This window comes from Nyctibius grandis, chromosome 11 (genome assembly GCF_013368605.1).
Source record: "Nyctibius grandis isolate bNycGra1 chromosome 11, bNycGra1.pri, whole genome shotgun sequence".
NCBI classification, from domain to species: Eukaryota; Metazoa; Chordata; class Aves; order Nyctibiiformes; family Nyctibiidae; genus Nyctibius; species Nyctibius grandis.
In genome coordinates this window covers 7,540,238-7,557,461 of record NC_090668.1, presented here as the reverse complement: position 1 = coordinate 7,557,461, position 17,224 = coordinate 7,540,238, and the positions used below count along the sequence as shown (strand labels likewise).

General features: G+C 37.2%; 1 protein-coding gene across 2 annotated transcripts in view; it reads right to left on the bottom strand.

Moving 5' to 3' along the window:
* The window catches only part of SCAPER (S-phase cyclin A associated protein in the ER), a 154,559-nt gene that overhangs the window by 1,389 nt on the left and 135,946 nt on the right, over positions 1-17,224 (bottom strand). The window contains exons 30-31 of one of the 2 annotated variants that reach the window (XM_068410027.1): positions 3,558-3,749; positions 843-894 (exon numbers count right to left, since the gene is read on the bottom strand). In XM_068410027.1, coding sequence (XP_068266128.1) covers positions 843-894; positions 3,558-3,749 — 244 coding nt within the window. The remainder of the gene's footprint in view (positions 1-842; positions 895-3,557; positions 3,750-17,224) is intronic. The other variant, XM_068410028.1, reaches the window with a different exon arrangement.

Sequence of the window (17,224 nt, the reverse complement as noted above, 5' to 3'; positions counted from 1 at the left end):
CGAGCAGGTCCTCATGCAAACACAATCCTGCAAAGTTTGTGCTGCAGACACTGCACGAGGCTGCTTCAGACTGAGCTATAATGTTGACAGTAAAAATCTCCATAAATTTATATCAGTTTTATAATTTATTTTTAAACACAAAACTTATGTTTTAGACTTAGAACTGCTCATCTTCTGCCAAATGTGCAGCAAAATAGTGGCGGATTTCTGCTTGCTATTAGGGAGAAATGGCTGCCCGAGCGACGTACTTTATGCAAAATACAGGCAACTAAAGACCAGATTCCCATCAACACCCTTGAATTTAAGATGTGTTTAACAAGTAATAGCTGTCTTAGCTGAGAATCTTTCAAATGTTTAGCCTAAAGAGGTTAACTGCATTTTACACAATATTTACAACAACCGGGGCAGGGGGGGAATTGCAACTCTTCTGCAAACTGACAAACTTTACAGGATAATTACAGGACAGCATTTTACTAATTTTTGGCTCTCTAGGTGCATTGGCATGGCTGCGTGGCTTCTGCAACCTAGAACTGTTGGAGGTAGCCTTTAGTGACAGCTAATTAAATATGTGCACGTACAGTATCACATTTTAAGACATGATACCACATAGTGTTTAATAAAGATTAACAGTCTGAATTCCTGATACGATGAGCAGCAGACTGGAAGATGTGTATGTTTAAGATAGAATGTAAGCTAGAGAGCCTCTCCCCAAACTGTTAAATCATTTTGCAATTTACTATTCATTGTGATGCAGATTAAAAAAATTTAAATCACAGTAAAATATAGTATCTGCACATTTTGTTACCCGATTGCTACCCTGTTACATTTCACCAGAGACGTACCCCTCTGCTGAGATAACTGATTATCCATTTGGCCTGAACTCTGTGCAAAATCCTACAGGGGAAAAAAAAAAATGGCATCAGGTTTTCAGATCTTACAGGTGAGGAATTAAAACAACGTTTTAAAGTCTTCACGGTCACTCAAAAATACTAATACTTTATGAAACCTGTAAATTCACAAACTCTGGCTTGTTTACTACATATCATAACAGAATACTGCCAGCACTTAAATCCTAGAATATATAGTGGGGTTTTTTTACCTTCATTTATACATTTTTGAAAAAAAAATATATTTTAATACACAACAGAAAAAACAAGGTTTTAATATATTCTTAGGAAACAGTTATTATCATGACTTTTAATTTAAGAGAACATTTACTATAGCTGTGTGTCTTTAAAACAAATGGTGTTTTACATTCATGCTCCTGACTCCAAATACACTCTTACAAAAATCTCGAATTATCCCAATTTCATCATCTGTGCTTCCCAGTGACCCGGGAGCCTGAGGTCTGGATCTCCTGAGAGTAAGTGAAGTTCTTCCACAGAGAGATGTATGCAATACTTGATGAACTCCGGCCAGCGCTGCCGCCAGCTGTGTAACCAGCCGAGGTGGCAGTTATCTAAGTGCCCAACGCGATGTGTGATCCCTGCTGCTGTCGCTCGGGATGCTGCATCCTCCGGAGCCAGCAAGGACACCCACCGACTTCGCTCGGAACAATGTAGGGTTATGCAAGTCAGCTGCCCCAGTACGGAGAGGGCTTTTAGGATCCTATCTTTTGTTCGAGTATTCACTGAGCAGAGAGGTATTATCTGACATGAGAGATACAATTTAGCAAATCATGGATACTCCTAAATGTTTTTTAATTACTGCAGCACATCTAGAAACAGAAGTAAAAAAATAAAAAGGATGATGCAGACTCCAGAGGATGGAAATAAATCTGTTGGTAGGGAGGTATAACGTGGGTCATTGTAAAATCCAGCAATCATTTTCCTTTGATTTACACTGCACACATTTAACACACTGTATTTAAGTGTTATATTTGTACACGCCACCAAACTTTTACGTAAACAGGACTTCTTTTTGCATTCCCTGGCACAGGAAGAATCTCATTTTCTAGTCATGGGGAAACATTTTACAGTCCTTCCCAAACCTTCCACTGAAGCAAATGAGAGATTTGCTTGACAAAAAGCAGCAAGCTGAAATAAAAGTAGTGAGGCAAGTCTCTTCCGTGTGTGCGGGTGTCTGAGCATTCCTTATTCCTTTCAGAATCGGTCTCTGTGTGTGTGTGCAACATTTGGGATTAGATTTTAAAATGGATAAAATACTAAAGTACCAGCGAAGTCCACAAAGACATGACACTTCACAGCACACAAGGATCTTCCATATTTTAATATAACACCTTTTTTTAAAGCCTGCAAGAATAGTACGTGGACTTGGCATCTGAGATACACCTCTAATTGGAAATCAAATTAATAATGTTGACCCTTGTAAATACACTTATGCTTTGCTGTAGCTACCAGGGATTTAAATGTCATTCTCGAAATCAAGGTAAATAACCTCAAGGTTAGGGAACACACTCATGTTTTTTGGCTGAAAAAAACAAGCTAAAGTTGCTGCATTTACTCATGACGCTCAAAGTAGTTTTTGCTGCTGCAACTTCTACACTGAAATCTGTAGTTTCAATATAAGAAAATCAAAGTAAAACATGAATTATAGCTTTGTATTTAAACAGAAGTTCATTACAATATGGCGAAATCTTCCAACACTAAGTTCCAAACTTCTTTTTTTAAACCGCTATGCAATTATTTTAGTATTAAAAGGATAAAAAGTAGTTGCACTCAGAAGTCTGATGCTACGCTAAGACTTTTAGTAAATATTTAGGTCTTGTGCCTTCTCTCCCAAATCCGTGTAGCCTACCCTTGGACTAGCTGTAAAGCATTAGGAAAAAGAGTTTGACTAACATTTCTGTAACAACAACAGTAACTTTCAGGTGACTGATACGGAGTTATTAGACTCCTAAAAGCATATTATTTTTTAACAGTAGAGTGTTTATGAAAACAGCATTTGTTCACTGGAAACAGTCAATAAAATGTATGGGAAACATAAGGCATGCCTAAAATCTGATACATAAGGCACAGCATATAAATTTAGACAAAGGGAAGAAAAATGCTGTAATTCCTTATTCAGAACAGTATTCATAGTGACCTCAGTGTCTTACTGTCAAAAGTAAAGATTGCAAGATTAGACCAGTAACATATGTTCTGTGCATTTTCTGCATAAAATATATACACTTCTGTTCAGTTCTCTCTGTAAATCTATTGTACACAATATACAACTGTACATTTGTATGTAAACACAATATACAGATTTCAGATATGCTATATGTGCAGCAGTTTTTAAAAAATAAATGTTTTAAGAATTGTCTTGTAATAGCAGGATCTACATCAAATCTTCCTAGCACGTCCAATAACTTTAATGAAAATGGGATTCTGCATGTGATAGTGAGAACCTGAACTACTCGGTAACCTTTCAGTGTTATGAGATGCCTCAAGTACAGGCATAATCTGTGGTTTGAAAAGTGCCGCAGAGAATCTTAAAGTACTTCAATGCTGTTTACTTGGTTTACTTCAGTCAAATGATTTCCATATACACAGCAAAAGCGAGAAGAACTGTTGCAGTTACCCTGCGCACCGCTGTTACATTACTGCAATAGCTACCTGAATGAACGTGGCGAGTAAAACACAACTCATCTCCTGCTCCAGGATGATCTTGTTCTGAGGGTTATTGTAACAAGCAGCTATTAGCGAAGGGAAGAGCACTTTGGTTAAATGAGGAACACTGAAATACTGGAAAGGCAACTGGCATAGTTTTTGCAGCACCGTGGGGTGACGGCCAGACTGTACAATGATCTGAAAATACAAATGAAATAAAATTAAAACACGTGATCTATCTGTTCTTCTCTTCCTGTTAACCACCAAGGGTGTTGAAGTCATGCTAAAAAAATGAGCATGGCTGAGGAGTAAATACTAAAAATAAAGCTTATAACATTTAGTCCAAATAACCTCTGTTTTAGTGTGCAAGTATTAATTTTATTGCAGAGGAACACAAAGAACGTAAGGCTGTGAAACTTCTTTTTCCCGTATCACCCTAAAAGACAGTAAGTAAATGAGAAGGGGATTAATCTGCAGATTACAATAAAATAGATAATTTAATACGTTCATTCAAAAGACAAAGAATTACAGCAAAGGGACTATTGTAAGTTAAGAGTTACGAAACAAAAACCCCCAACCCCTGCCACTTAAACATAGTAAGCATGTCTTTAGGAAAAAAACAAAAAAAACCACATCAAGACAGAGAACACCAGGACTGTAAAAACCCTCCCGAAGCTCGACCATCCTTTACTAGAGTGCTCTCTGGCCATTAGAGAGGACTCTGTTTCATGGTAGATGTCTGCCACGCATTCTCAGGCACCAGAAAGAAAAGGTGATTGTAAGCTGCACAGCAAGGAGTTGCAGTAAGTAGAGACTCAGAAAGATCCTCCCATCTGTATTTCTTATCTCAGTTTCTATCAGTGCCATTGACTCTAAAAGGAGAATTGTTTAGATAAATGGGACTGTTGTCATGAAGCAGGCTAAGTTTACAGCTGTGTACATCTGAAGAAATAAGGCAATGCTATTACTGGCCTCCTGCAAAGGAACCTTTCCAATTTACTTGATATTCTTATAAAGTCTTTGTGATAAACTAAAAAATGCCAAAATCAGATCTGTACCAAGTAACCTTGATTAGACAATTATAATATGAAAGGGCTGTTTGACCCAAAGTTGGCTTTTCGGCATAGGAGGAAGCTCCTATAAGGTTAGAACACTGTAAAACTTAGGGTCACGACTGTAAATTGTACTTGGAAAAACACAATTTTACAGGTACACACCCAGACAAGTCTGCATTCAAATTAAAACCAGAAGGACAGAAAGAAGCAGTTGAGAGCACAGGAACATAAATTACAGGGATTTACAAGTTTTCAAAGCACTTTTAACAATACCTTCAGAGCACACTCTCAGTTGATAATGCAGTTCAGTTTAAAAACAAGACCAACAAAGTAATAGTTTGCATTTTTTTCAGTCCACCAGCCAAAAAGACATTGAAAACCTTTCAAAATACTGGTAGAAACGTCTTAATGCCCTTAAAGACAGGAGGAATTTTAAAGACAGCCAAATACGTGACAATTAAGCACACATTCAGACATTGTTTTGAGGAAAATATCACTGAAGCGTTTGGATGATTCTAAACTAAACTATCAGCTACCACCCCGTAAGCAAGAGGGTGCCTTTCGACTTTGTGATTACTGCTTGAATTTTAAGTTAACTGGAGTGGTTATTATATAAATCTATGTTTTTCTATGGTAAATTCTACAGTCAGAGAAGTACTTAAAATCAATCATAACTGTAGTAAAATAACTATAATTGGTGTTTCTGATCCAGGACCGAACAATAGAACTCTTGATTTCTTTTTAATGGCCCTGTACACCTGATGAACGGGCAGAGGAAAAGCAGTTTTGGGGATTTTTCGTTTTTCATTTCACACTTCACTTCCTTCACCTGTTCTGAAAATGCCACGGATAATTAGTGAACTCTTGCCAAACTAACAGTGCAGATACCCAAATAACTTCCATGGAATTATTATTTCATTATCTTTTTCTTTTCAACATTTTTACTACTATGATATCAACATTAAAGATAGGAAAGTATACAAAAGGGCTGCTGATTGTTTTAATCCAGTATTTATCACATGTGGAATCAATTTAATGATTTCAGCTCATTGTACTAATGCAGCTACTAAACCTGATACACTATATTATGTACTTGGAAAAAAAAAATCATGAGTCACCCCTTACTGGAAAAAAACCCAAACAAATAAACCTCTAGCAGAGCACATATTCCTTGTTTCACTGTCAACTGGCGGAGAAAGTGAAGTCCAGCACTTGACTTAGCAGATGAACAATGAAGAAAACAAATTAAAGCCTGGCCTATGATTTCTTTATGGTGGAAAAAGATTTCTCTTGACTTTTTTTTTTTTTTTTAACAGTCACTTGGCTGAATGATCGCAGGGAGTTTTGCAGGCCCAAAATACTCATCTTCCAGAATGCTCTAATACAAGATGCAAACTCCTTACTGAAATCCAGTGCAGAAAGCTTGCTTTTCCTCCTGCCACATACTGGAATCCAGACACATTTACCTAGAATTATCTTTTCTTGCTGCTCTCTCTCTAGCCTGAAAGTCAGATATGCCTGTCAAACGTAACAAGATCCTAATTAAATCACTGCATTTCTGTACAGCCATTTAAGCTGTACAGCTTAAGCACTTTTTAAGCATTTAAGCACCTGCTTAACTTCAGATATGTGCTTACGTTCCATTAACATTTGCTCGTGGTTTTCTTTTTCTGAATTGAGATGTATCAAATTAGTACAAGCTACAGTTTTATTTTTTTTTATCCAGAGCAGGCAACTCGCATTAATGTTTTCTGTATTTAATTAAAAAAAATTGCTTACTCTCAAAATTTATCGATACTCATACAAGTTTTATTGGTTTTGCCTGTGCTTAGCTTAAATAAATTCCAAAGAAGATGCACCTGCTTAGCTTAGCTTATGTTGGGCCCAACACAGTAAACATTAGAATAACCCTCTGAAGACCTAAACTATGTACAGGTAAGAGACACAGCAAATACGCTTCTGAAATGCTATTTCATGCTGAATTAATGAAGTTTTTCTTTGTGCTACCAGCCAAACTCAAGACCCGGATACATTTCAGAGGTGGAGCCCCTGTTACAGAGCATGGTGACGTGACTCAGGGATAGCACACCAGAAGGCACTGGCCGAGGGCACCGTCTGCCCTCGATGTAAAAGCTGAAAATGAGAGGCTAGAGCTTAAATCCTTACTGATGCAACCTCTACACCGTATAAGCCGATGGTTAGCAAGGCTGCACAATATATGCCACTCTAATATCCGATTTTGTTTACTTTTAACCTTTGCTAAAAGTCAGCTTTAAGAACACTATTTCCCCTGTTCGGTCTCTGTCTGGATTTCCAGCTCTCCCGTACCACGTACGCTGCGCCTGTTGGATCCGCACTAGCTGACTGTCCGGCACAATGACTAATGTGATGACCTGTGGGAACTTTTTACTGAGCAACACCTTCCAAGGTGGCCCATCAGTTATCTGCTGTCACTCCCACCAGTTTATAGCCTTCTGCAGGTCCTGCTAATTTGCTTAATCTCCAATGGCCAGAGGGTCAGGCATTCTCTTCTGCCCTACCAGGCAATCCATGCTCCCGTGTGACTCTTTGCAAAGTGCACTCTGCACTCTCAAGTGCAATAACCATCCTGATCCACTGTATAGGTATTTCTGAAATTTATCACTTAGGAAAGCATGATTCATGATTTCTAAAGTCTCTAGATGGAATTCGTTTTTTCCTCAAGTTTACTTGGGCCAATATTCACTATACAGTATATTGTTTGGCCATTTGCTGCAATTCTTCTAGCTGTGAAAGTCTGAAGCAGTATAAAAGTCAGTCTTTCAAAAACAGACTACAATGACAAAAGCCAGCAATATGCCACACAGCACTTAAGCAACAAAAAAGGACAATCAATCAAAAAAATTAAAAGCTCCTTGTGGTATGGAACAGCACTAAAGTTGCGAGGGGAGCTCATCATTTTGGTGGGAGACGAGGCTTCCCGTGCCACTTAGGTGGGGTGTCTGGCTACAGACCTGAGGTGACTGCTGCAAGGCTATTCCATCCTGGATTCTGCAGTTCTTCCCTGTATTCCCACCAGGACAGCTCCAGCAGCCTTCCTCTCCTGCCACTGCTTCCTGGCACCTTGCACAGGAGATCTGCCCAGGACCGAAGGCCTTTGCTAGGGAACTAAGAAACCATACGGACCCAAATAACTTGGGTATGATTTTCCTCTGGGGAGCAAAGGGAATATTGCAGCTCATTAATTTTTCTGTGAAGCTCCAAGGACCCAAAAATAATATTCTGATGATCCTGCAGGAATGAGAATCATAAAAGTGTGACTCCTTTCCTTGCTTGCAAGGGCAGGGAGATAACCGCTGGCATGCACAGGGGCAACCTTCGCATGAGAACTAGCAAAGGAAAGATGCTTTGGTGAACACCTCCTAATTCTACTTACATACTGTGTATACATGTAATTGTCTTTCACTTGCTCTTTCTCTATATTCCTTTTATCATGAATGAAAACTACAATTACTTTTAAAAGCGTATGTATGAATTTTCGTTAAAGCAGGGTAATAAAATCTTCATAACTAATAGGATCTAGATCTTCTGCATGATACAGCAATGATACAGAATGTATCAGCAGTTACATGTCAAATCAGAAGCAAAATCTTACCAAGTCAATGGTTAATTTTACAAGAAAATTAAAATAAGAATCCTCTAGTCTTTAAAACTATATCTTCATAATCAGGTAACAGAGTTCATAAGCATCTTGTAAGTAATAAACAGGATTTCCATTGAGAAAACTAAAATGTCTCTCAGAAAGTTGAAGAATGACTGTATGTAAACTATTGAACAAATATTAGCCAAATTGAACTGATAATTCATATATTCATGTGTCCTAATTAGACATGTAATGTAGATGCATGCTACTAATTTTTCAAGAACTAGTACTTTTAACCAAATTGCCTTGTGAAGATTTAAATTTTTTTTAACTACGAAGTAGTATTTTTGGTGACAATCTAAACTTCTGTTTCCAAGTTGTAACTGCACAGACTTCACATATGTAAAGCATTTTAAAAAAGAGAAACTCACTGAATTTAAAACTTTGCCTGCTACCTTCCAGAGATTTAAAGAAGATTATCATCACAGATTGTTCTTCAAAAGGTTCTATGCATGTATGTTAAATAGTCAGATATTTCATTACAAGTAACAAAAAAAATAGTTCAGTCTCAGACCAAGAACTTTTTCACTCCCTGTGTACTAGACAAGATTAGTCCAGGATTACTGCAGAGGGGAAGTGCTGATTTTTAGAGCAATATTTAGTCTACTTCTACTGATGGATTTAGGTTTTCTTGTTTCACTTGGACATTTGCAGCTCTGGAAAGGCATCATTCATGTCAGTTATTTCTGTCCATATATACCATAAAAACACTGGAATTATCTTTCAAAGAGGCTAATTAATTTTCTGGTCAGGAAGAACAGAAAGCCAGCAGCAAGCTATTTTGTCTATGCAAAGGCAAAACAAAGAACTGAGAAATGAGTATTCAACTGATTCAGAAAGCCAGAGAATCATATTATGAATCAATTCTTACCGGTTACTGAAGATTATCCATACATTTAGAAAGCTACCAGACATTCATCATGTGTCTAAATTGATAATAATATTTACCATTCTATTCAATTATTTCCTCAAAGGTTGCTCCCCTCCCCACAGAAAGCAATTTAAAAAATCTCATGACAGTATTCCAGGTCAAAAATGAGTCAGTTTAAGCCTGGGAAGAAGCTGCTCTCCTCCAAACAGTGAGACAGTGGCCAGGTAATCAAGTCCAAGCCTAAGCCTATAACAGGGTATGTTTTTAATGGGCCAAAGCAGCATCCCTGGCTATCAAAGGAAGTCGCTAAACAAGACAGTGCATTTGCCACATCCACTTTGGCGTGGCAAGCAACGCTGCCAACGATAACCCACTGTTCCTTTATCATTTCCTTTATCACAAATTTCCCATTACCATTAGGGCAACGATTTTGCAAAAGCTTATTTTTTGTTAAGCTGACACCTCACTGAAGTCACCAGTAACACTTTTGTACGCAAAGGTGTACAGGTGTGCTTTCCACACCACACATAACAGAAAAGCTCACAGCAGCCTGGACACTGCCCCACATCTCTCCTGGTAGCCACTTGGTTACTCTCCCTGCCAGCTCACATTGCCTTCCAGAAATCCACTACACAAAAATATCAGAAGATTTAAAAAAATGAGTGTCTTCAGGTATTAATTTGATCATATTGTTTGCTTATTATTTCTATTCCTTTTGCTATATCTTAACATTATGTCATGTTTTGTGCTGTTAAAATAAGCAACATAAAAATGCAGAAACTTTGGGAGCAAATGCATTGCTGGCATCAATGGCACTGCTAGGGCACAGCCACCATAAACGAGACCTGCAGGGGTAGCGGGATGTCCAGCTAACACGGCAGAGATGATGCCAGCATCAGCTGCCATCTGTGCACCTGGAACTGCACACACACTGCCAGGTCTCCCCCGTAACAGAGGGATGATGGCTCGGAAACACTGCCGCAGGAAAATAATGTGACTTACAGGTACTTTCTGTACCTATCAGTTTCTTTCATCCACAGAAGAAAGGAAAAATTGCTTCTTGCTGCTTAAAGATAGCAGAGAAAGGAGAAAGATTGCCAAGGAGAGAACTGAAATCTGTAGCCACAAAAAAACCCCAAACATCAAGATCTGAACAAAACCTTACAAGTCATTTAAGCGCACCACTCTCGCGTGACTAACTCTGCACGACAATGTCGTGTTCTTAGTACTCTGTGGTTGGGCTGGTGTGTTTTAGTAATTTTGACAAAGTATTAGAAGTTGTAGATCTTTTATCAAATGAAAAGTAAGACAAAATTATATTAACGTGAAGTGGATATAGGAAAATGGAGCTGAATTATAACTTTGTAAAGTTTAAAACTACCTGAAGCAAAACCTTCCTCAGCTTTTGGAGAGAAAAAACTGCCAATGACATGGTGTATTCCATAGCTGCTTAGAAACAAATACACTGTTTATCACCGTGAGCTGAATTAACTTTCTAGAAAAGCATCCTTCTCAATAGAATTTCCTTTTATTTTTATGAAACGAAGCATTAAAATGTGCTCTTCTACTCAGCTGTGCTCTTCTGCTATAATGTATTTCAGGTGCAATTTTCTTAGAACAACTCACACTAAAAAGCTAATGGTTCTCTAAGGGGCACTCCTTGCCTTTTCCACTATCCCATATGACCTACAGTTCCAAACTTGAACATGGCCATTATAAACATTTGGGTCTTAAAATTGTACTGTTGGTATGGGAACTATTAATGCCTCTTTTACTATTTATTTATCATTTATATAAATGTCAATTCCAATTTGTACAAACAACTAGTAACTGTATTGAACAGGAAGGGAAACGCTGAGAATCTAATCTCTGTAACTACAGAGTATTCCATCAAACAGTTAAATCCTTTTGTTTGATGTCAGGTTATTTATAACTTTGTTAAAGAAATAAGTCTTTATATTAGTAGTCCAGAGTTTCTCTTCAAAGTTAGATCTGCATTATTTCTTTGCTTCTATATAAACAGATCTCATACTGCTAGTATTTAATCAGCAGAATATGTCACCACTAGGGCTCTTCTTCTGTTTTAAGGTCAAGCTCTTTTCTTTCCATTTTGCAAACTCCACTATTGGCAAGGCTCTGAGCAAAGAATGTTCTAAATTCCTCCTAACAGTTACTAGGGATCGGAGCACCATTTCCATGCAAAAATGATGTTTCAGAATGCTACATTCTAATTTTAAAATAAGAATTTTGTCTATTTGAAAAATTCCAGTGTTTATTTTCTTAACATCTCATGTAAGCTTTCAGAGAGAAGATAAGAGAGTTCAGAAATAACGTTATGTCTTCCTATAAACCACCTTATGAGCACTGTCCTTTTAGAGTTAGCTCTACGGTTTAAGCAGACAGATTTAGTGGTGCTCTGTGTACACATAACAAAGAAAAAATCATCTGAGCAGTTTTTGTGTAATCACCGTAAGCCACTGGAGCATTTAGGATAGGACAATGGCAAATAAAAGCACAGGGATGCAGTAAAGACATAAAAATGTTTATCAGAAGTGATGCTAGTGGGAAATCTAGATAAAGAAGTTCTTTATACAAAGCTCTTGAAAAAAGGTCACCCAGAAATCACAAATAACAAGTCACTTTAGTTATAAGATAACAAATGAAGTATATATAGATTAAATTCAGCAATAAATAAATAAATACTATTAAACAGATATGGTAAAAGATAAGCTCCATTACAACGGGATGAGAGGAGAACGGATAAAATTCTAATATGCATTGACGCTATTTGTGAATTTAACACACGCCCAGGCTACAGGACATAGTAGTAATCTAATGTCTGAACTAGAAAAGGCACTAAGGAAAGGTCTAACTTTAAAAATGATAGTATTTTAGCATTTAACATATTAACACAAAAATAAACTTTTAACACGTAAGGTTGCTCTCATCCTTAATGCTAATCATAACCTTAAGTATCTTGTTAAACTGAAGGGTATTATTGCTTTCTAGAAAATGGTAAGCTTCATAGTTTCCAAAATAACATAACAGGAGATTTATATGTTTAAGTGTTGGCCTAATATTTTTTAATCAGAGGAGAGTATTATTATACATCAAACGTATTGAGAAATACATATATTCTGTAAGCTCAAATAAAAAAAAGCATCATGCCATGTTTCAAACCTTTCTGTATTATTCTGAACACTGAAATGAATAGAATTAGCCCTTGCAGCCCTGCGCTATTTCTGAAGAACATCTCCACATGTAGATAACATCTTCAACTTTAATGACGTACCACTTATAACTTTAAGCTGCTCCTTTGGGCATGATTCTCTACTCATTTACACAGGTGAAACTCAATTGAAGTGAATGAAGAATTCCTGATTTAAAGGCTAGAGAAGAAACAGGACCTTAGTCAACAGAAGTTCAAACAGACTATCGGCAGAGGGTTCTGCCATCATCCTTGAAAACAGCTAGTTTGGGTTAAAGTCCCCAGAAGGTGTGAATAATTAAAATATTGTAATATATGTCTAAACCACAGAAAACCTTCCTGTCCCTCTCAGAGCATTCGCTCTTCAAAAGCAAGCATTTTCTGTCACTCTCCAAAACCCTACTTGCAAGTAAGAAATTTTTTTACTAGTACATTTTGTCTTTTGTCTTCCACAATAAATGTAAAGGGTTTGTGAAAATACCTGATCATCAGCTAAGATGACTGTGAAACATTGAGCCATTGGACATGTTACAGAGCTGGCTGAGAAGCTTCAAACAGCAAGAAAATGTGCTTTTCTGCCACCTACCAGATCAAAATTGTTCCAGTCACTTCATAGCCCCAAAAGCAACATAAATAATGAAAGTTTAATGATGGCCTCTAGTAAATAACCCATATGGAAACTCTACATAATATTTTTATAACCATTCTTCCTGTCAACTTCTGATTTTCACAATTTTTCCATTTTAAAAGTATTTTTCTTTCTTCACACTAACACTAGAAGAAACTGGCCACATACTGAAACTCAATACGCACTAACACTGTCAAAAGCACAAAATAACTTCCCTACAGAAGGCCACATTTAATCTAAAGTCACTTTGTAAGTGTCCCTTACAACGCAGCAGTACTTGTAACCATAGCTAGGATAGATGTCATATACGTATACAGGTATGTGATATACACTTACTGTGGGATAAAGTGTACTGCTATTTTATGACAGAAGTAAGACTTGCCACATGAAAAAAATGCTAAAAAGTAAGAAAATATAACTATAAGCCAATCATAAAAAAAAAAAAAAGACAATCTCAGTAAGAAGCCTTTCTTGGGGACTATCTACTGTATTTTCTTTGTGCTGGAAATGAGTAATAAATTTCATGAACCTTTCAGAACTGTGCCTACCATGTAATATTTTAATTTCTTTGAACATTATGTTTATACCTGCGATACTGCTGTGTGATGTTTTCTACTTTAAGACAAGAAAAATTCCTCTCCCAAAATGTCCTGTGACCTTACTGTTCCTTATTCCTTTAACTGGAGCAAGCTGACATGCCTGAAACATGTTTTGCGACAAATTTTCCCTATCTATATAGCAAAGGTGAATTTCTAGTAAGTGAACGGTACTGTTAAATCTAATTCCATGTGTTTCTGTTTTCAACATATGGATTATTAGATATTAACATTTCAATTATTTATAAGTTTACAATAAAAATAATGTACCCTTCTTATGGACACAACTGTCTCTGGATAACAGGTTTGGAGTGGCAGAGAAATAAGTTAGACTTATGCAACTGGAAAACAAACTTTTGTGGATGGAATGGGAATAGTTTGTGTATCGAATTTTTTCCAATTGCCTTTGTTACTCTAAGAGAAGTTCTTACTTCGACCTACAAACTCCAATTTTATAATTAATTTTTCAAAAGCTGCATACACTTTTCCCTAGCTGTTTCACAGAGATTTTGTTTTGCAACCTGTATCCTATATAACCCACAAGTTAGTGAGGTTCTTCTAGAGCACTCTAAATACAGTGTGTGTCAAAGCCTGAAAGAACAAAAGCTATTTTTATTTAAATAAATGCATAGTACGACAAATGAACAATGCGACTTCTTTTGGAGCCTGTCAGGCAAGATCCTCAGTCTGAGGATCTGATTTTTGATGACTTTTCATATGAAAAATATTCACTAACTGCAATGAATACAGAAAGATTTTTATTCCCAACAGAGCAATGTGAAAGAAGCCGAATCGTCTGTCATTCATGTTAATTTAATTACCGGACCACATTCAATTATCCAATATAATATGCAAATGAAGTGAGTTGACAGCACATGCTAATTATATTCATTATAATAATTAAATCAAACAATGAAAGGGAATAAAAATGTAATGAAATAGAAGGATATTTTTAATTAACAAGAACATTTAAATTAGAAACTGTAATGCTCCAGCCTGATATAGTACGGTTGGCTTATTGAAAGATTGGACATTATTTTTATTACGCAGTTTAGTTTTACACGTCTGTCCTTAGTATCATGGGACCTGTTTTCGTATGTTAATAGATTAAAAGGTGGCCAAAACAAGAGAATCTGTTTCCTTGATCACACTTCATGCAAAGCAGATGCCTAATAAAGCCGAGCTCCGCTGCGGCGTGATTACAGAACCCCGTCTCATGAAACGCAGGCTGTCAGACTCTGTAGTAAACACAAGTTCACGTGCCGATACAAAACAGACAGTGCAGTTTAGGCTTGACTAATGACGTTAAAGCATTTAAAATATTGAAGAAACACTCTTTGCTTTTTGAAATTTTCAGTTTCATGACTGATTTATTTCTTCAGTGACAGCAGCTGCCCTGAAAAAGCTTTATGAATGTTAAAACAAAATACGAAAAAAGGAAACGAATATTACTAATATATTATATGTGGGCAGAGTCAGCAAAATCATAGTCTTTTTAAAATAAACAGAGCAAGCACTATCAAAACACTCAGGAATGCGTTCCTTAGGAATCCATTGTCCTCATCGCTCCCGACAGAATCACTTGGGCCTGGCCCAAAAGCCAACTGTGGTGAAAAAGCTAACTGGGACCCCAGCCACTGTCTCTGCGGGTGAGCAGGACCCACCGTGAGGCCCTCCTCTTATTTGGGGCTCCTGGAAACTGCAGAGAAATATGAATCTCAAAGCTATACCAGAGAAAAGAAATTTCCTTTTTAATTTGCCACTCAACTAAACGTAAAGAGTTTTATGGATGGTGTCATAAAACCAGACAAACCTAGGTTACATTAAATGATTGGCATATGATGCTCTTGGAAGATTTTCTTCTATGAATGTGAAATATTTAGGAAATTGCCCTTTTATTATTTTGACTGCAGAGTAGTGGTACTAACTTACTTAAATCACAGTACTACTACAGAAGGTCAATGTTGAGGCTGACAGGCTGTAAAATTTCCTTTTTAGAAACCTATCTATTGTCCAAACTGGGAAACTGCAGATTTTTTTAATAATTCATGCCATTTTTTCTTTACTCCGGTACACCGTTTTGGGCATTTATCTGATCATGTAGGTAGACAAAAGAATCAGAAAAGGCACACTGAAAACTCCAAATAATTATTTGTTCTTTTCTTTTTACAGTTGAAAGGAATGAAAACATACAAAGGTTTTTAATAAGGAATACAAATTTAGGGACGAAAAGACTTATTTAAACTACAAACATTTCAAAACAAATGTACGTTTGACTGAAAGAATAATGCAAATCTGCTTTGAAATACGTCAGTTATTGACTCTTTTTAAAAGTTTGTTCAAATACTAAATAAAAAGAGCTATCAGGCTCTATGGAAATCTGTTTTCACAGCTCAAGTCTGGTGTATCTATTTTTATTATGCTGTTCTTCCAGGAGTTCAAGCCTACTATTTTCAGTTCAAGCTTTCACTGTGAGAGCAATTTTTTATTTTTAGTAGGACTCTGCAGATGATCAAGAATGAAAGAAAAAACTGAAAGCACAAAGCATCATAATAAATTAAACCATAACTGAATGAATAGAAAGCACTTATCAAATAGGAATAAGAGAAATTAAATAAAAAGCTAAGTACGTCATGACATGTCCTGAGATAGTACCACCAAAGCAAACCATCATGAAAGACTGCTTTTAGAGTATGAGAAATACTAACATACCGTGGTTGTTTTACCAAAGACCTGAACTTGTCTCTCAGAGCTGCAGAAGCTACCTTTTAATCTTGAAAATTAACTCAGTCTGGGGGTGGATTAGCGATGGCATATGACCTCAACCCCAAGTGCACATGCTGAAGACTCCAAGACACTGCAGAATCACCAGCTGGGAAGCACGCCCAGACACAAACGCATTTTGCACATACTCAGTCTCTTGACTGCCTGCCGGCAGCCACCACAGCCAGCTGCTGCCGTGGCACGGTGCCCGCTCGCCACGGTCGGACCTTCGCCCCAGGGCACGAGTGCTGAGCAGCGACAGGCACTACAGAGCACTATAACTGACAGCACTGGTAGGAAATCCCTCTTCTGCGCTATTCCTGGCACGTTTGTAGTTGCAAGTCCTCCGTGCAATGAATCACATCTGTTTATACTTGTGTGCCAGAAAAGAAATTTTTAAACTGCAGAGAAAAGACAACGTTGTTTGCTGGCACTTCTGGATGCCAACAAGACCCGTTGTGTAGCAGTGGGAATCGGAAAATGGCAGCAATATCACAGGGATTTTCAAAAAGACCACATTAAAAAGTGTTGCCCAGTGTCAGCTCCATATCCCGAGTTGGGTTTGATTGCACAGGGTAGGAAGGCTGCAGGATCCTCCCTCTGGCTGTGGCCAAAGCCACAGAAACATTACTATGTAATTCCATTATGCAATTATATAATATTTCTGACAATATTGTTAGCTTTAAGATATTATAATGTTCCAATTATAGTCAACAACTGTAAGAAAGTTATCAGACAGCTCTTCTCTAAACCTTTGCTGACAAGCTGTAACACTTTTCTTCTGCTCTTCAGCTTAACTGAGGGGATTAAGCTCCTCATCCTGAACTCCCACCCCAAAAGTTGAATAAAAACAGGAACCAAGTGTTACTA